Source organism: Oryza brachyantha, chromosome 11 (genome assembly GCF_000231095.2).
Source record: "Oryza brachyantha chromosome 11, ObraRS2, whole genome shotgun sequence".
NCBI lineage: Eukaryota > Viridiplantae > Streptophyta > Magnoliopsida > Poales > Poaceae > Oryza > Oryza brachyantha.
The window spans coordinates 3,412,835-3,434,227 of NC_023173.2; the positions used below are offsets into that span (position 1 = coordinate 3,412,835).

A 21,393-nucleotide genomic window follows, 5' to 3' on the forward strand; every position below is an offset into this window, starting at 1 on the left:
GGAAACATCCTATAAGTGGGAGAGGTTGAAGGAAAATGTCCTATGGTGTTGGTCACCGATGCATGAGCAACATTCTCTCACACAAGAGTTGTTTTAGAGGAGATTGAAGGATGGATGTCCTATGATACCATTGAGTGATGCATGAGAAACATGCTACAAGTGGAAGCGATTGAAGGACAAATGTACTTTGATGTTTGCCACTAATGCATGAGCAACACACCCACACCTTCCACTTGAAGGACAAATGTACTTTGATGTTTGCCACTAATGCATGAGCAACACACCCACACCAAGTATAAATGTACTATGGTGCTTGCCACTGATTCATGAGATGTTTGCCACTAATGCATGAGCAACACACCCACACCAAGTATAAATGTACTATGGTGCTTGCCACTGATTCATGAGCAACACGTCCACACCAAGGATATGTGTACATGTGTTTAGTTACGATTAATTTTACTATGAAATTGGAAATTCCTTTATGGAAGACCACAATTTGTGAATCGCACTCGCACCGGCTAGTTCTCACTGCCCACAGCAAGTATATGTGTACATGTGTTTAGTTACGATTAATTTTACCGTGAAATTGGAAATTCTTTCGTGGAAGATGACAATTTATGAATCGAACTCGCACCGGTTAGTTCGCACCACCGAGAGCCAACCATTGAGCTATGGCTCAGTACTCACATATACAAAGCATTTTACTGTGAAGAACATCCACATGCTCATCTTTTCAAATTTTTTTTATACTTATAAGTCAAAATTTAAAATTTTAGCCTTAAAATTAGAGTTGATTTTAGGGGTTTTTTCCATCATAGTTTTTTAACTTTGCTTTTAGATCACTAAGAACACATATATAAGATTTTTATTTATAAATTATTTTTTATTTGCAAATATGTCGTTTGTCTTTTTTCAAACAGAAAGCCAAAAGATGAGTGCCTTGGTTTCATACAATCAAATATTACCTCATCATTTTCATATTATATATAAGACTTTCTAGTCTTGCCTAGCTAGATTTATCCATTGATATATATATATATATAATTTATATATATATATCTAGATCTATTAACATCTATATGAATCTAAATAAGACTGAAAGTCTTACGTCGTGAAACGGATGGAATGGCTGTCAAATCAAAGATCAATGAGAAGTCTCACGGTGTTTCTAATTTTAAACGAGATGATGTGGAGACAAAACAATTATGTTTTAATGTAAAAGATTTGGTCCCATTTAATGTGCAAAGTTACACCGGTGGATCTGTATTTTAAATTACTTAGTATGAGGTTGTCTTGTAGTAGCTTTTAATGGTATTGCGAATCAATTCTAAAGTCAGTTTTGAAGTCTTCCCAAAATCCATACGACCGAAATTGAAATACAAATGGAGAGAATAATATAGTCAATGGATACCAATTTATTTAGTATATTTTGGCTGCATAAGAAAAAAAATATTAGGTGCCCCTTATCTTGATATAGTTCCGCCGCTGTGTACTGCTGTCGCAGTGCTTTCTTGTTGAATATGTCTGAATGGACGTAATCGATTCTTGTATTTCTGTGATGTTTAACTTTACTTTTTTTTATCGAGAAACATTTTCTTAGGTGTGTTTCTTATGTGCCCGCATGTGGAGAATGATTCTCACATATGAGTCGTTTAGGACATCCATAGCCTAATAATAAGCCTCAACCCGTTGCCTCAACCATAAGACCACTAGGCACTAGTAAGCCACGTACCTTCCAACTCAGTATGATCTAAACTAGATTTAACAAATAAACTTACATGTATATTACCTCTCATACAAACTATAGTGTTTCATCTGAGACATGCTTGAGATACTAAAATTTCGTAGAGCTCCGTAGAGTCTCACTAGACCACTCTTCCCATAGTCACGTCAGCTTCGGTAAGCTATGACCACTAACCACGTCACTGCATTAGGTATATCCTTAGGTGCTCGCACATGTAGAAGTTCATCCATTTGTAAAAACCATTTGAAACTTTTACAAATTTGTTACTGGTTTTTCTATATTACAATAATGCCAAATAACATTTCTAATAGTATTTTTATAATTTTCTACTACTAATTTTGCAACAGCACTTTAAACCAACAACAAATTTGCGGTTGTCTCAAACCATTTTTGATAGTCTGAAAAACCATCTGGGGATATACGCCCTCTTGCAACTAGAGAAGACCATGCCAGCATGATCGAACGTAACAGATCCAACTTAGGCCCTTTTTAGCTCCTAAATTTTTTTCCTAAAAACATTATCTTTGAACAACTAAATAAATCATTAAACATAGATAAACATTAAAACTAATTACACAGTTATGAAAAAATCATAAGACGAATCTTTTAAGCTTAATTAGGACATGATTAGCCATATGTGCTACAGTAACCAACATGTGCTAATGACGGATTAATTAGACTCAAAACATTCGTCTTGCGGTTTCCAGGCGAAATCTAAAATTTATTTTTTTATTCGTATCAAAAACTCTCTCCGACATCCGATCAACATTCACATGACTTTTTTACTTAAAAAAATTTTTGCCAGCTACACAAGGCCTCGCAGCCCGGTTGAGCGGCCAATCGGGCTCCGCTGCTGGTCTTCGCTGCTAACTGCTTGCAACGTTTGTTGTCGGCAGCTTGGATTTCACATTGTCACTGACCGACTTCACCACCAGAATCAAAGCAGTAAATTTTTTCAATGATACATGAAGCAGGAAGAGAAGCCATTTAAATGCATGACAAAGAAAAATTGAGCTATAAAAAGTTTCCAAAATATCTAACCTCTTGCTTTTTTTTCAATGGAATTAACATAAGTTTATTTAAAAAATCTATCTGCTATGAATCAAAGGGGTCTATACAAAATCATAAGGAATTTGAATCATTCAAAAATCTCTTTGCCTATTCTCCATTTTGAAGGGCCATCATTTCTACTTTATTTGATTAATTCCTTAGAACGACATCGTCCATAATCTAAGTAAAATAGTCTCTATGTTGTAAAATATAAATATTTTTGGATTGTTGAGCTAAAATTAAGGTTAAAGGGAAAAGATTTGTGTTCAACTTTAAAAAATAGAGGATTTTTGCACCCTTAATAGATATGGACCAATATGAATTAAAATTTAGATAAGAAGTGATTTGATGAAACTTGTGATATTATATTGTAAATAGTACTAAAAATAATTATATTACTACATCTATTCCAGTTTAACTGTATTTGTTAACTTTTATGTCCAACGTTTGACCGTTCGTATTTTTTAAAAAAATATAATTTTTTAAAAATAATCTCAAGTTCTTTTTTGTTTTATCATCTGATATCAATAAAAAATAATTATAAAACCTTTTTAAATAAGAAGTACACGTTGAAAATAAGCAAAAAAAATACACTCTTTACATGGCAGATATTGTATAAAACCTAATTTTACTTATATTTTAACATGGACGAATATTAGGACATGTCCAGCAATCCCATCGCTCCCTTTCCATCCTACAAAAGTACAGTACAAAAGCAAAGCACTGCCATACACACTGGTCCTTGTAGTGACGATGAACACGTCTGTACTCCGTGCTGAAGGGGTAAACACGAACGGATTGTGGGGCAGGCCCAGACATGATGGCCGTCTTTCGGCGGTGTGCAGCAGAGCATCCATGTGCTGCTGCGACGATTGGATAGATTTCTCTTCCATTTCATCATTTTTTTTCCCCTTGGATTGCCTGTCCTTTCCGGAAGCAGAGCATGGACACCATCATTCCCATTGGACACCTGAGATTGTCACAGCCTGCATGATTATCGCAGCCCGTAGTAGTATTTAATAGAATGGATAATAGAGTTAACTAATATAAAAGTAAAAATATATTTAAAAATATATAAGGATGAAGTTTTTATATAAAATTAAAGAGGTATCATTTATCAGTTTAGAAAATTTACATGTAAAAACTGAATAATAATCTAGCCACGAACTCACCATTTACATAGGATATCTTTTTAAGGCATTCTCTGCGCAAGGGCACTTCTCGCCGTGCTCTCACAGTCCACGTGACAAAAAAATAAAAGGCAAACGCTTCTCTCACTTTAAAAAAATATGGCTCATGTTTTAAAATAACTTAAATATTTATTCTATAAAAAATTATTTTGGAGTAAGCATTGTATTGGTTTTTAAGAAAATAGGGACAATTTATTGGAGTTTAAGAAAGTACGGGACAAAGTTTATTGAACTTTAAAAAAGTGGAGGACAAGTTCAATGGAGTTTGAGACAGTAAAGATCAATTTAGTACAATCCTAATGCAAGACACTCGTAATAATTTTTATATCTTTCACGTTAAAAAATACTAGTACTAGATATCACTCTTGCAATGTAAACACTATACATTCACATTTAAATCTAATGCTACTCATCTCTTATTATGCATTGAGTATTGTATAGAAACCATCTATCACTCAAGACATGGTTTTTTTTCACCTTCTTCATTTACTCAATTGCAACTTCATCTTTTATCGTATGTGATAACTCATTTAATTCTATAGATATTATTTTAGTTTTTGAATTGTGAATGCCCTTAGAACATCTCTAAGATGCTAGCCAAATGGCCTTATGGCTAGCTAGCAAAGAAGTGAGTAGTCATATTTTTATGCCTACTATCCAAAATCAATATTTTTATGCGGGTCCTAATAGTAAATGAGTGGAGGTGACGAATATCTCGTTAGTTTGGCTAGCCAAACTTAGCTAGCTAGCTACCCCATTTGGCTAGTGGAATGGCTAGCCAAGATAAATAGCTCAAAAATATAATATAGTTAGCATGGTGGGTAGTTTCTTGATTATGTTCTTGGTCCTTTAGTTGTAGTTGATATATTTGGAATAGAGGAAATATGAAGTTGCTTTAGGTCATATGTAGCATATAGTAACTTTGTGTGCAATGCACCATACCGTGCTAGACCAACATAATTTTGGCATTCTAGCCCTATAAATTTTTCAGTCCTGGTTATATATCATTCTTTGTTCTAGTCTAGAAATAATATACAGAAAATTTCCGTTGACCCATGTATAAGTGATTTAAGAAGAAATATACTATATATTTCCTACTTTATCAGTGATATAACTGGAAGAATACAATCTCTTTCCTACTTTTCCCACGAAGTTGGGCCCTTTCAAACCATTTGATTCCTGAATCCCGATGAACCCAATGACCACCGCTTACACACGACGACTTGTGGCCTCTCCCTAATCTCTGTCAACCCCTTCCACTACTACCAAGTCCTTTCGTCCCTCTTCATGCTACATTCTCGCATCTTTCATCGCTAGACACTGTGCCACCCCCTCCTCCTCATCCTCAAGCACACTTGCTTTCATCCACTCCTCGTCAACATATGATCGACTAAAAAGCTCGGTGGAACTGTGTAGATCAAGATGTCTCTAGTGATGGTGGTGCAGATAAAGGGATGACATAGCTCCTTGAGTAGCGATGACATACAACATGCAATGCACGGAGCTCCTCGTCACAATTTGAACGACGGTGGATCACCTCGAGCAATGGCAACACAAATTAATTGATAGCGACATCTCCCCCAAGTCATCCTTGTCCTTGGTGTCTTCCTCTTGCTTCTGCTTTCTGCTTCCCCGCTCTCTCTCTCTTGCTTGGTGTGCCCTCCATAAGAATAGGTGTTGAATATACTAATTCTATTAGGTTACAATTAGATTTGAAGTTGTATTAGGTGGTACAGTGATGGAGTTAGAGTTGGACTCTATAACCCAACAACCCTTTAAATAGAGGTGGCACCATAACGTAACCATGGTGATAATAATGTAGCATAGACATGCAAGAAAAGGATGAAGGTAAGGCCATCCATTCATATCAGGTAGGATCTATATTGATTGTGGAGCATCACACATGAATTAGAGTTTGGGATTATGCCTTGGCTAAACCTCGTTAATAAATATTGCGTGTTCCAGGGTCGGCAGTTAGCGTGTTTGAATTTATCTTTGGTGGAAAGATCAGAAAGGTGACTTGTGGTTTTGCTTTATCGACTATACACCTTTTATAACTCCCTCGTTTGTATTTTTGTGTGTGTGTGTGTGGGGGGGACAAGGTGCTTCGCAGGGGTATAATACTTGTGAACACGAAGGGGAATATCGTACTATGTTACCGATGGCACATGCCATAAAAAACACTCTAGATGTGCACACTTAGACACTTTACCTCTATAAGCAGATTCAAATACTAGGCCAATATATCTTGAGATTAATAAAATCTCAACGAGCGTCTCGTTATTGATGGGTACAACACTTATTGCCAAAAGAATAATTTATCCAAAGTACGACCATCAACGTTCCTTTTAAGCTAACTGATGCGGATTATCATAAGCATGTTTCGAAGTTGGTAAATGATACTGATAATTTTTTAAGAACATTATTTATCATTATTCCTTAGAGAACCTTTTTGAAATCAACTTATCAACTTCCTAATTTTAGAACTAGGCTTACTCACACTGCTACAAGTAAACACGCCATGCATCTTTGATTACAATCGTGAACTCGATGAGGGTAAATAATTAGGTATTCAGAAAATTAATTAACTGTGTGATGTGAATGCAACGACCCATGAAGAAAATCTAAGCAATGTTTAAAACTTCAAATGAGATATACTGGTGCTATTAAAAGTGAATGAACGGAATAATAGCTGAAAATCCCTTCAAGGAAAAAAAATGAAACTGCCTTTCTCCCGGAGATCTTTCCTTACAAGTTACCACCATCGACACAGAGCTTGCGAGAGAGTAAATTTGGAAAAAAATATACTCCCTCCGTTTCACGATGTAAGACTTTCTAGTATTGTCTAGATTTATATGGATGCTAATGAATATAGACACATATATAAATTATATATATTTATCAATGAATGAATTTAGACGATTTTAGAATTGCAGAGATAGTAGCTACTTTTTTTTTAAAAAATCAGTTAAATGTAATTTTAGCTAGAATTTTATTTATTTTTGGCATGCGAACTCAACTTACAACAGCACGAGTATTGCACATATCTGATGCCAGTCAAGATGAAAACTCCATTTATTTTATAAACACTCAACTAATAATATCGTAGTTTCCTGCTAACATAACTAACTAAAGTTGTAGCAAAAAAAGTCCGTTCGTTCAAAATAATTGCCGGTTTTCACTTTGGGTTGCTAACTTTTGACCAGCAATTAAATAATCTAATTATTCATCATCAAGGTTGTATGATTAAGTTTGTAAGCGAAAGCATTGCACTAATATCTTACATATAAATCTATTCGTTTTCTTGCTATTTAAAAATTGGCGGTTGAAGTTCATATACTTATGATCAAACCCAACGAGCATTTGCGAAAGAGAGTCCTCCTTCTGTTTCACAATGTAAAACTTTCTAGCATTACATAGATTCATATAGATGTCAATGAATCTAAACACATATATAAATTATATCCATTCATCGATAAATAAATTTATGCAAGGCTAAAAAGTCTTACAATATGAAACAGAGACCGTAATAATTTTGACAACTACATAAATGTAGGTTTTAAAATCCGCTCTCTATATGAAAATAGCATAATTTGTACATTTCTCATATATCTTATCCCCAGGTCCATTCACATGTTTTTATGGGCCTAATTTCAGATCCATCGAAGAATATGGGCCCGACAAGTATATATGAATGAGTTTAGGCCTTTGGCAGTTAAACTTGTGGATTGCCCATCTTACTTTCTCTGTAGGCCCATCGAGTTGAAACCAGGATCTTTGGGGCATTTAACTTTTTACCACGGCTAGAGTAACGAATTTAGATATTTGCATCTTATATTATATGTATATGATACGTGGGTTCTGGAATCACATGTCATAGACACAATGATTAAACGTCACATATGAGAGTGACAAATAGTTAATTATTTTGATATCTTCGTCACCGATCTTGTCATCAAGATGTTCAAGCGAAAAAAACCAAACTTCTGAGTTTGAATCTATATATACTATATAGATTCACACCTATAAATTCGTTTTTTCTATTATAGAGGCACATTTTCTAAATGATTAAACCCGTGATGGTAGTGAACCATCCAAAATTCTAAATGATTCAATTTGTTTTAAAGGAGTTAGGAAGCGTTCGTTTGGAAATGGGCAACTGGAGTAAGTTATTCAGAGCGGAAAAAAAGTAATAGATTAATACATGATTAATTAATTATTAATTATAAAAACTAAAAATAGATTAATATGATATTTTAAAGCAATTTCCCTATATTTTTTTTTACAAACAATGCGCTGCAGTTCGAAAAGTGTGCGCGCGAAAAACGAGGGGAATCTAGATAAGTTAGGTTGGTAGCCGAACACGACCTTACTCCCTTTATCTCAGGTTAAAAGATTGGAATATTGGATGACTTAATGCATTCAAAATTGAAATTTAAAAGTAAATATCTAGTGAGAATAAACTAACCAGCTAGTCATGAACATAAAGAGGATGGTGTAGACTAAAATATATTTCAATTTATTAGGCAGGATAGATCGTGAATAAGATTCTTATCGCCTATTTTGTTGGGATGAGTTCCATATAAATTTTGGAGGAATTGAACTGTTTTATATGAAAATATTGTGAATTTTTTATGTTCGGCAGGAGCCCATAAATATCAAAAATATCACACTATGCTATTTTCTCTATACAGTTGCGTTTGACAACCTCTCAGAGAACGATTTATTGACTTATTTGTTCACAAATCTTATTCAATAATAATAATATTCAAATGGTAGTATCCCTACATCCACATCCAGTGTATGTCTGGCCATGAGATTTCAACCACTAAATTTACTGCTCTATTACCAAAATTTATGAATGCACTTAGGCCGCGTTCGCCTGCATGTGTAAGATAACTTACTCCTTCTTTTTCCGCGCGTACGCTTCTCGAACTACTAAACGGTGTATTTTTTGTAAAAACTTTCTATAGAAATGTTTTAAAAAATCATATTAATCTATTTTATATTTTTTAAATAATTAATAATTAATTAATCATGTACTAATCTATTACTTTATTTTCCACGCTGGATAAGTTAACTTATTCTCTTCCTTACTGAATGCAACCTTATTACATGTACGACGCAACGCTCCAAGAGGTCTTTGGTGCCCGAGTATAAAAGTATATTAGATGATGGTGATGAGTTAAATGTGTGACATGCATTGTAAGAGAAATTAATAACCGTACATAGGAACTAGATTTACTTACTATAGTACTCATGCTAAAGTTGAGTCTACATATACCAATTACACACTTTTTACCGCACATAACTTCAAAAAAACTTATAAACTTATAGTAAACACCATAAGGTTGGATTCCACATACTATTAAAAATTACGTATATTCCCCATCCCAAACTACACATTTAAAATTTACCCAATTATACCATCCTTCCCATATAAATACCTAATCGTCCCTCGGGCACACGTTTCTCCACCATTCGTTCCACTACCGGCCTCCATGTCACACTTGTTTTCACATTCTGTCACTCGTGCATGCAAGCAAGGGTCACAGAATGGTTTCCATATAGAAGAATACTACGACTCCATGGTTAGAGAACCATCGTGGATGGTACGAGGAGTAGGATAGCTTAGGCTAGAGACCTTTCCTAGGCATGAACATCCATTAAAATTACACTTCAAAGTTTGAAAAAATAAAAGATAAAAGATAAATATGTGTAAACTGTACTGAGTCGACCCTTATATAGTGAATTTTGGTTCTCCTATCATCTAATTTCTCTCCGCTCATGCCACAACAGCTATAGGTATACCCTTATGGTAATATAATTCTCTTGTAGTTTAAAAAATGTTATTTATATTCTCTATTCTCAGTTATGTATCATTTGATTCAAGGTTCAATATTAGCTAATCTCAAACATGGTAATTTAGTTCTCCCAATGACATTGACATTCTACTTGTGTGCTACACGATTTAAAGATTCACCATATCTAGCATGCTAGATTTGTTGTCATAACTACGACATCTATCGGTGAGTAAAAATTATTCTGCTAAACTTGAGTCGATAGCGAAATAATATACTATTAGACACTAATGCACTTGCCATTTCAATGCATATCATAAAATAATTCAATATTTACAATTTGTTATCTCAGTCACAGAATAAACACCCATATATGTTAAACCCCATGGCTAAAATCTGGTTAGAATAATGTACTCCTCCATCTTGATCTCACCAACCTCCATGACAGAGAGACCAAAGGCACCAATAGTCTTTTTTGTCTCCTAACCCCATCATCATCACGTGCAATTAACCAACCAACCGACCCAAATTACAGAAAAGCCCCTCCATTTCTCGCCGAATTACCACCCCGTCCTCTTCTCCGTCCATGGTGGTCAGGCACCGGCGCGGCCACCGCCACGACGAGCACCACTACCACCACCACCGCCTCTAATGGCGCAGTACAGGCAGTCTGGCGGCTTCTTCGATTCGCGACTCGGCGGCGGCGGCAGCGCGCACCACCACGCGCTCCCGGAGTACCACCGCGCCCACCCCGCCAAGCCCTCCCGGATCCGCCGCCCCGGGAAGCCCGCGCGCCGCCGCTCCCCCGCCGCCGCCGCGGCTGTCGCCTCCGCGCTCCTGCTCGCCGGCGTGTTCCTCCTCGCGCGCCGCCTCTCCCGGCAACCCGCAGGTTCGTGTCCTTGCCTTCCCCCAACGGCCTGCCGGTGTTTTTCATTTTTCTTTTGAGGGAGAGTAGAAAAAAAAAAGTCGCATCTTTGACGCGATTCGGTGCGGATGGAGAATTCGTGATCCAATTTCGTGTTTGCCGCCTCGGCGTGCTCGATTTGATGACTTGGTCGTTGCTTGTCTCAATGCGATCTCGTGTGTGCGCAGAGATCAGCCAAGATTTGGGCGGCGGGGAGGGGTTACCGGAGTGGAACCGGAGTAAGAACTGGAAGGAGCTCAAGTTCGGCCATGGCGGGGGCGGCCGGAGCGCGCAGGATTCGAGGTACTGGGACCGGGACGATCGGAGGCGGGATGAGGACTACTCGGAGGACGAGAAGGAGAAGATCTCGGGTACAAGTGGAAATGCCGGCGATGCTGGTGTCAGTGACAAAGGTGCTGTGACCTCTGATCCTGTTGTTGAAGAGAAAGGGTTGCCCCTGGATGCCGGTGGTGCCGAGAAGGAGGCTACTGAGGTAGCTGAAGGTGGGAAAGGAGGGACCTTGTACAATGAGGGGGGCAGGAAAGAGCTCGAGCAGTATGAGGCGGATGCTATGGGAGCTGCGGGCACTGGGATCAGGGAGGTTGATCCAGATGATGAGTATGATGATGGCATCGACGCACAGGACGATCTTGATGATTCTCAGTTGCATTCATCTGATGGCGGGAGGAAGCTTGGTGACAGTAGTCATGAGAGCACCGAGAGTAAGGAAAACATTGCTCACGATAGCACTGACATTAAGGAAAAGATCGCCTCAGAGAGACACACGGAAACAAGTGGGGGTCATAGTGATGGTGGGGATGTTAGTGATGCTGCTGATGTGAACCAAAAGAAGGTTTCGGGGACTGGTGATAAAAAACATGCATCAAAGAAGAAATCAAAGCGTAAGAAGCCCGGTGAGTTGTCCCTCCTGAAATTTAAATGCTTGAGTCAGGCGATTTGAATTCATAAACCTGATTTCTTGTTTAGATTAGTGGACATTTTGGTACTACTACTGAGAATAGCTAGGCTTTCACCATGCTTTTGTTTAAATAGCCTTCTGTACTGTTTAGAGGTAATTCTAGCTTGCTGCAGTGATATCAGAAACACTAATTACAGAATCTTCTTGTAACAATGTACTGACTATGTGCTATTTTACCTTGTACTTACCTACATCGTGACATGAACAGCATGTGTATTGTACTAAGGCATTACCTATGCCATAACATGAATAACATATTGACTTGACATGCACATTGAACTTGCTGGCCAGGTATCTTACAACTTGAACAGCGTAGGCCCATTTTAGACTGCCAACTAATACTGTATATGTTAGTGCCATAATATTAGTGTCCTTTTATGACGATTGAGATGTTAGTAGCACTATAGTATCATGTTGTATTAATGTGGTATTCTGTACAAGTATAAAATATCTGTGAGCTGTCAATATGATTTCTATGTTTGATAATTTTATATCACATGAAATACTCTTGGTATCAAATGTGTTGCAACCGATTACATATCTAGTGAATACCTGGCACCATGTGTTTTTTAGGTACAAAGATGAAGCTTATTCTAGCCTTTGTTATTTTGGATGGTTTTCTAATCAGTTGGTTAAACATAAATCAGGTTCAACTTGTGAAATGAGGTTTCTGAACTCCACTGCTCAACTCGTGGAGCCTGCTAAAAATGATAAATTCGCTAGTTTTAATTTGGAATATGTGGGAGTTGAAGAAAAACCTCTTGGCTCAGAGTTTTGGGAGCCAAGATTTGCTGGCCATCAGAGTCTGCAAGAAAGAGAGGAATCATACTTAGCTCATGACCAACAATTAAAATGTGCTTTTGTTAAGGGCCCCAATGGTACAAGCACTGGTTTTGATATATCGGAGGAAAACAGAAAATACATGAGCAAATGCCACATTGCTGTATCTTCCTGCATCTTTGGAAATTCTGATCGTCTGAGGACGCCGTTTGGGAAAACAGTATGTTATTTTTCTGCCAGCAAACACCAAAAATTTATGATACACCCTCATCTTGCATTAGCCATAAGTTATAATCAATATAACTCTTATCAATGTATTTATTTTGGTTCTCTTGTATATTTTGGTAATAGAAAAATTATTGTTCTTTCAATGGTTTGCCTCAGAAGTTTATAATCTCAGTAGCTTTATTTTACTGTAGGTACTTCTTGACATACAACATTATTTGCCCTGTTAATAAGCTAATGAGACAGAAACCATATATAATAGACTTGTTAAATGCAACTGAACCTTCTGCAATATTACTTTGGATCATTTTTTTTGGATATACAACTGTACATGAACATAATCAAACAATTTCGTTTTTCACATTTTATTAATCCCCATAACATCACTCTCCATAACTTCGATTAAACAATTACTGACCTTTCCATTCTGTTTTTCCAATTCTCCTATAATCTTTTTAAGTGCTTCAGAAGGTTATGATTTAGTTTTTATTTTAAAAAAACTATGGAAGTTTGGTAGTATCTAAGAAATGGCTCTATATGATATCTATGCAGATCACCAGTCTATCAAAGAAGACAGTATGCTTTGCTATGTTTTTGGATGAAATCACATTGCAAACTTTGGAGTCTGAAGGCCAAAAAATGGATAGTTCAGGTTTCATTGGCATATGGAAGATCATACTGATTAAGAATATGCCTTATAATGACATGCGGAGAGTCGGCAAAATACCAAAATTCCTGGCACATCGTCTTTTCCCATCATCAAGGTAAAAATGAATGTTCTTACATATGCTGGCCGTACTTTCATATGTATGTGCGAATGCCATTAGTCCTCGGCTAAACTGAGCCAGGTCAGTAACTCCCATCTGCCAAGAAAAATCAACTTTGGAACCAAGCAATTATCAGCCGGTTACTATCTTTTTTTTTTCCTCTAAAATATAGGCCAACCCTTACTGCCAAAAAATTACCACTGATAAGAACTGGCACAATGTGGAACTCTGCTTTTCACCCTTTCTTGTCCCAAGGATAAACCCCATGCTGCCCTGTTCCTATCAATTTGTGCACTCCTGACTGCTTCGCTACTAGTAGCGCATAATCCTGGTTCCTTCAATTCAACTATATCAGTATTGGTGCCTTGCTGGCCTCATATATGTTGAGCTCATGTGGGCGTATACTACTAAGTATTATAATTTATGTTTTTCTTTTCTGATTTGTTCTCTTTTTTCCAGTTGTATTGGAATCACTAGAACAAATGCCTCAATTACCACATGTATTTATTGCTCTTTCCAGTTGACCAAAACAAACTGAGAATCCTCTTTATACAATATTTAGGGTGTTTTTACATAACCTTTCTCTATTCCACATTATATATAGAGAAACACAGAACTCTCAATTTCTTCTCAATATATTTTGATGTATATCTAGAAAGTGTATGAATGTGAAATCCTGTCATCTTGATGTTAGGTGAATGTACTCATTTGAATAAGTATTGCGAATATTTGCTCCATAAATTTATTGTGCTTGTTTTACTATCCTGTTTTTTCATACCCAAGGACATTACTACTTGTGTCAGGTTCTCAATCTGGTTGGACAGCAAATTGCGATTACAAAATGATCCTATCCTTATCCTAGAATATTTCCTTTGGCGGCATGGTTATGAATATGCTATTTCCAATCATTATGATCGGCACTGTGTTTGGGAGGAAGTTGCACAGAACAAAAAACTGAACAAGTTCAACCATACAATAATTGATCAGCAGTTTGAGTTTTACCAAGCAGATGGACTGACAAAGTTCAATCCGTTGGATCCCAACAAGCTGCTACCAAGCTGTATGCACTCTCGCCTGCTAGTTTATTGCTAGTGTATGAACTGTTTTTACCTAATTTTCTTTTCTTCTTTTAACTTGGTACAGATGTCCCTGAAGGTTCTTTCATTGTGAGGGAACACACACCAATGTCCAACTTATTTTCATGCCTATGGTTCAATGAGGTTGATCGATTCACACCCCGTGATCAGCTCAGCTTTGCATACACATATTTGAAGCTTAGAAGAACGAATCCAGAGAAGCCATTTCGCCTCAATATGTTTAAGGTGGGTACATATACAGTGGATCATCATAACTTGGTTGAATGCAGACATACTGAATTAAATTTACACATTATTCTATGATTGTTCAGGATTGTGAGAGGCGATCAATTGCAAAGCTATTCCATCATCGATCAGAAGAGAGACGCAGCAGTCCGCAACTAACAAGATGACAGATTCTTTCGCAGAATGGGTGGTGCAAGGAAGTTTTAGGATTTTACCTTGAATAGCACAGGATGACTATTCAGTGTCAAGATTTATGCTCCTGCCGAGGAATTTAAGCGTAATATAAGGTCGCAAGCGATTTTACTCCTGTACTCTATGATCCTCCAGGCCAGTTCCTGCCGCCTTTCTGTTTTACGCTTGACAAAGGTGGATCAGGGAACGATTGGTAAAGTTTTGGTCGTTCTTTTGGGGTGATCTAGGACAAGTTGTGGGGGCATGAACCCCCAGAACTAGCTAGCACTGTGTATTATCATATGGTTGTCAAATGAACTACGAAGTGAAGACATGATTCAATGTAATCCTCAATGGTCTTACTGAAATGTAATACTACAACAGGCAACAACCCTCTATAATTTCCCTGATAGCAAATTAGCAAATTTTTTTGCCAGAATCTGTGGAATCTCCAGGTTTCCTTTGTGATTTTGCTAGATCAGAAGTGACCATGAAATGAAGTGTATTCCTGTTAGTGTTTTGTCCTCTCAGCTACAGCTCAATGTAAATGGGCATTCTTTCAACATGAAGAGGAGTGATCATCTGTTTATGTTTTGTTCTCTGAACTTCATTTCACTTTGACTGAACATCCATCATTCCTTTTGCTTCAACTGCAACATGGATGTGAAATTGCATCTGGTGTTTAAACTTTTTTTTGACAGATATAATACATACCTTAACATCATGTGCTTTATTGATCAGTACATCACCAATGTCAAACAAGTTACAAACCAAAGAAGATAAGAAAATATAAAGAAACAGCAGATATAAACACCTTCATAAACACAAACTCACACATTGCAAGAACCCCTACCCTCTCCTCAACAAAACAAATCCAATTGATCAGTCAATTAGCATCCACCCAGTTACATCATGAATCATTATGAATCTTTCAAGACTGCACAAGGTTAAATTTAATTTCAGAGGCTGCATCTAAAACTTCACCCCAATGTCAGGGCCTTGTCTCTGAAGATACCAAGCATCTCATTCCTGCCCTTGATCACCTCATCAAAGACTTCATCCAAAACACAATCAAACATCTCCACACCTTCTCTGAGCTCACCTGATCTTGTTCTTAGAAGCTCAACATGTCTCACCATCTCATCTTCATCTTCTTGTTGCTTGCCATTTTCATCAGTCTCTGATCCTTCTGTCTTGGTGTTGACCATCATTGATCTCACCACCATAGCCACCCTCTCGTGCTCGGCGACGCTCGGCCGCCGCGGGAACCGGTCGGTGATCACGGACAGGGACTCGCGCCATGGTTGGAGCTCCGGGACCGGGACGGCGGCGTGGCCGAAGGTGCAGCGGTCGTCGGTGGCGAGGGGGATGATGGGCGAGGTGAGAGCCTGGAGCACGAACATCGACACGACGGCCATGGTGATCTTGGCAACGAGCATGACGACGACCATGCCGCTGGCGTCGTCGTCGTCGTCGCCGCCGGCGCTGCTGGTGCTGGACATGATCTTCCTCGCTAGCCGCTCCGCCTCGCTCACCACCGCCCTCACGTCGGACAGCCTGTCGCGGACGGCGTCGTCGGCCGGCTGATCCTCCTGCAGCCACCCGCCGGACGAGCCGTCGTCCGCGACGAGGGAGCCGACCTGCGCGGCGAAGTCGACGACCATGCAGTACCGGTGCAGCCGCGACACGGCGGACTTGAACGCGTTGCAGAAGTCCAGCAGCGCCGCCGTCTCCTGCATGTAGTGCTCGAACCAGCACCCGCCGCCATCGTCGCCGCCGCCGCCTCCTCCTCCACCGCCACCGTAGGAAACGGCGCCGCCCACCGGCACGTCGGCCTTCTTGAACATAACCAGCAGCTCCCGCTGCATCCGCATCACCATCCTCATGGCGTCGGCGCACCACCTCATCGACACCGCCCCACCCCCATCACCACCCCCACCCCCACCATCGCCATCGTCCTCATCACGCAGCAGCGTCCTCTCCAGATGCGCGAGCCCATCCACCAGAGACGCGCAGAAGGCGGCGGTGTCGCCGCCGAGGAGCTGGCATCGCCGGCGACCACCACCTGCAAGCCTCAGACATCTCATGGTCTTTCAAGTTTCAATTCACGCATACACAACACCAAAGAATCAAGAATCAGAGGATCAAACAAGCAAACGATGAAACGATCGAAATGGATCATCTTTTCATCTTTATGTGGTGCAATTTTGCATATACATTTTGCATGGTAGCAAACTTGGGTTTTCTTGGAGGACTAGGCAAGGTTGTTTTTTTTTTTTGAAAGAAAAGATGAGGATGAGTGAAGCAAGAGGATAGTTATCCATACTATTCCATGCATGCACCAACCTTACCTTTAGATTACTTAATTAGCACTTTTCTCTTTTGAGTTTTGGTATTTGTTGTGAAGATGTGAGGAGGTTGTTTTGGAGTTTGGAGACAACTCACCAACCAAACAACCTTAATTTGGGGCTTTAGCTAGCCAGGTCTTTGATTTGGATGTAGTGGCAACTACTAGTAACTTATGGATTGACTTGTAAGGATGGATGGATGGATGCATGGGGCCCTTTGCTGCCTTCTTTAGGAAAAAAAATATGACACACCCTTTATAGGTGTGTTGCTGTTTTCTTATGAGAATTATTAGATTTTTCTAGATTGTTTGATTTTATAATAGTTATTTGAGGGTATAAACAATTAAATTAGCCACCATAAAGTTGAAACTTTATTTTAAAAAGGTTAGATGAGTAACAATATTTTTCACAAAATATGTTGTTTAACAGCTTGGGAAACATGCCAATAAAAAAATCTAAAATTGAAAATGGCAAAAGAACATGGCTTTCTAACTATCTTATTAAGGGAAGTGTTTTAAGTTCTTGAGGGCGTGTGTCTTTATATTTATGCGATTCAAGTAATTACTAATTAAAAACTTAATTACAGCAATAATAATGCATATTATTATGTCATGTACTACCTCCGTTTTATATTGTAAGTCTTTCTAGCCTTACCTAAATCATTCGTGGATGATCAATGTATATAATTTATATATGTATCTAGATTCATTAGCATCCATATAAATCTAGGTGATGCTAGAAAGACTTATACTGTGAAACGAAGGGAGTATGTTCTAACTTACCTGCAAGATTGAATTTGATGCATGTATAGTACAAATAAACTAACAAATCAGAACGAAAAAAATACAGTTCCATTTTACAATTGGATCTGTTTTCCTGCACTCCTAGGACATATGCATGCATGTAGTATTTTATACGTTGTGGCAAACTGTCAATGGATTTCAGGTTTTAGCGATGGACAATTTTAGGTTTTAGTACTGGACAAAACTGAGGTGGGATGTCAAGTGTGATGATTTATATTTTTGTTGTACAATGGAGCAGTACATTACGGGTACTCTAATTAACTCAGCTGATGCGATTACGTGAGGAAGTTTGTCATTTTTATCCCGAAGGGGCACATCACCTTTAACAATCACAACTCTAGAAATATGAAAAAAACGATCTTTATCTATTTTCCAAAGGACCCAGGTGGCCAAGTTCGACTTTATGTACACTTGTATGTATTGACAATTAAATTGGACATTAAACCAAAGGTAATTAGGCTATATATATTTAGATATAGATCAAAGGCTTCACGTAATTAGAGTATCCCAACAGTTTATCTATTTCACCTTCTATCTAAAAATAGATAATGAAAGGTAAAGATTAAGCTCCAATAAAACATCTATCTCATTCTTTATTTTTAGATATCATCCATATTTGGAGAGAGAAACTCTATATTTGTATGTTCTCTTCGTCCTCCTAAGAAATACGGAGGATATCATATATGAATAATCTGTTAGAGTACAAAGAGATATAGAGAATAAAATTGTTTTAGATGATCATCTAAATAAAGATATAGATGATTAAATTTAGATGATCTGTTGGAGATGCTCTTAAAAGGCCAGTGTGATCGCAAAGTGTTTGGTTGATCAGACCGGATAATAAATTGTAGTCTAATCGCAGGTGTTTAGATAGTCTGATGACCAGAAAGCCAACTATGTATCAGTCTATCCGCATGTAACTTGAGTGTGACACATAGACTTCTGGTCCAAGTGCAATTTTGTTATTCTTGTGTTTTCTAGAGGGTTGTGTTTTCATGAGTCATAATATTTTTCCAGAGGTGACTGTTTGACTTATGCAGAAAAAAGTTAAACAACATATTTATAAATAAAATTTTTATATGTGTATTCTTCCTAATCTAAAAGTCAAATCTAGAAAATAAACTACGATAAAAAACATTAAAATCTACTTCAAAATTAAAGTTAAAAATTTAAATTTTAGATTATAAACATAAACAAAAGTGAAAAGATAAGGCTGCTAAGCTTAAATCAGCATTTTTTTTACACAGAACCACTAATTCTACAAATATACAACCCCATAAATACTTGTATCTTTTTTTGTTTACCCCTTCTCCCGATGTACTTCCAACTTCCATGAGTATATATAGATGTGGAACAAAAGGCAGCAGGGTAAGTACGGCAAGAGCAAAATGAAAACAAGTCTCTTCCTTCTCTTTGGAAGTACTGGACCTCTACTATAATCATGCTTAATAACAGTAAAATTTCACTTTCTTTCACGCCACAAACACTAAGCATGCCTGCAAGCTCCATAACAAGGGATCCAAAAAGAACACAAGAAAGAAGGTGAAAGGAAAAGGTCAGAGCTTAATTTGCGGGTAAGCAGAAGTCAGTGGCCTCCTTAATTCAGCTTTGCTCTGCTCTGACCTTTTCTTGTGCAGACGTGCAACCAAACCGTGAGGTAACAAAACAAACACTTACTCCGGTTCTGGTTCCTCAGTTGATTTTTATATATATCTAACCGTTCAATTTATTAAAGAAATTATGTAAAAATTCAAAAATATGAGTAAATCTCAAAGTATATGTAATGATAAAATATACCATAACCTTTTTTTATTAAAGTATATAAATGGTAGTTACATAATATTTTTAAATAAAACAAATAATAAAACATGTATTAAAAATTAATAGGGTCAAACATTACAACCAAAGGGAGTATTATAGCATCTGCCAGTGACCATGCCATGGGATATAAAGAAGAGCTAATCAAAATATCAAAATATGGATGTCTTTCTAACAAAGGTAGGCTACTTTAGCGTATCCGATTCCAAAGCATGAAAAAGCGTACGAGTTAACAGGCACAATTCATCACCGTTGTTAGATCAGCAAAAAACACTAATGAAACATATTAAAGCATGGGTACATGGAATATTACTCCATCCTCATTTTCGTGCCGTTACAAATAAATTTGAGACGGATTGTTTATAACTTATGAAATTTATACACAACACGTACTGTCAATACATAAATATTTCCTAAGAAAAATAAACTGCCCAAGTTTTAAACAATGATCAGTTGATCACGAGACTCCGAATAAAAGAATTAATTAAGATGTAAGCCTCCTTTAGAAGTGGGTAATTTTCAACAAAAGAAAGATTAATTAGCCCGGCCGTGTCCATCATGATCGCAACGCTTCCTTCTGAATCGTGGGAAACCCGGTGGCGTCACGCAACAACAAGGCTCACAGCAAGTAGATTTGTACAGCACTTAAAGTAGATAAAACAAAAGGCAGTACATGGTACGTTCTTTGGCACGCATATCTCTCCCGAGCCGAATTAGTCAACTTATTTACCTCTCTCATTTTCCGTGCGCACACTAACCGAACCGCTAAACGTGTATTTTTTTAAAAAAAATTCTATAGAAAAGTTGTTTTAAAAAATCATATTAATATATTTTATTTTTTCAATAATTAATTAATTATGTACTAATCTATTACTACGTTTTTCATGCTGGGTAAATTAACTTATCCCCTCCTCTAACGAACGCGACCCTTTGTCTCCTTCCCCTTCCTCTTAAGATATGGAAAGGTGGATGCTTCGGTTGAACTTACATATTATTTGTTTCGTTTTATATTATTTTTTTAAATTCTGGCTAGATTTATTTATAGATAAATATGTATATGTCTTTTGTATACATATTGAGATATATTAACTTGCACATAAGTTCAAACAGAACTAGAAAATCTTATAATATAAAATAGAGAAAATACACGAGATCATCGCAAAGGGTGAGCATTGGTGTGGGTTTATGACTACTCAATACATGTGCAAATTGTCCATCATACCTAGAGACAACAGCTTCTAGTGCTATGAATTAATGAATAGAAAATCATTAACAATTATGTCAATTTTTTTAAGTGTTTGTGGGAACATAATCAATGACATCCATTTATCCCGTAATTGTAGCACTAAAATTAGTGATAATTGTCTTGAGGATAGAGCCATGCATGCTGGTTGAACTCGTCCATGTAGCGAACTTGCTTTCCATGGACAAAGTTGTATGACACGTAGGACGCAGTACATAACTAACAATGGAAAATATGTAATTACA

At 37.6% G+C, this 21,393-nt stretch overlaps 2 protein-coding genes across 2 annotated transcripts; one reads left to right on the forward strand and one right to left on the reverse strand.

The window, feature by feature from the left end:
• Positions 1-10,308: 10,308 nt before the first annotated feature.
• LOC102706048 lies at positions 10,309-15,372 on the forward strand. Its single transcript, XM_040528742.1, has 7 exons — positions 10,309-10,677; positions 10,881-11,606; positions 12,319-12,671; positions 13,229-13,440; positions 14,247-14,503; positions 14,587-14,765; positions 14,852-15,372. The coding sequence occupies exons 1-7, from the start codon at positions 10,440-10,442 to the stop codon at positions 14,930-14,932; spliced, it is 2,046 nt and encodes a 681-aa protein (XP_040384676.1). The 5' UTR covers positions 10,309-10,439; the 3' UTR covers positions 14,933-15,372.
• Positions 15,373-15,617: 245 nt separating this feature from the next.
• LOC102706330 lies at positions 15,618-17,376 on the reverse strand. The gene has a single exon (XM_040528743.1). It carries the CDS (start codon positions 17,021-17,023, stop codon positions 15,917-15,919), a length of 1,107 nt encoding a protein of 368 aa, XP_040384677.1. The 5' UTR covers positions 17,024-17,376; the 3' UTR covers positions 15,618-15,916.
• Between the last annotated feature and the right edge of the window lie 4,017 nt (positions 17,377-21,393).

Coding starts and splice junctions, on each gene's coding strand:
- LOC102706048 (XM_040528742.1), top strand. CDS start 10,440: ATGGCGCAGTACAGGCAGTCTGGCGGCTTCTTCGATTCGCGACTCGGC. Junction 10,678..10,880: donor CCTCTCCCGGCAACCCGCAG/GTTCGTGTCCTT, acceptor GTGTGTGCGCAG/AGATCAGCCAAGATTTGGGC. Junction 14,766..14,851: donor TTCGCCTCAATATGTTTAAG/GTGGGTACATAT, acceptor ATGATTGTTCAG/GATTGTGAGAGGCGATCAAT.
- LOC102706330 (XM_040528743.1), bottom strand. CDS start 17,023: ATGAGATGTCTGAGGCTTGCAGGTGGTGGTCGCCGGCGATGCCAGCTC.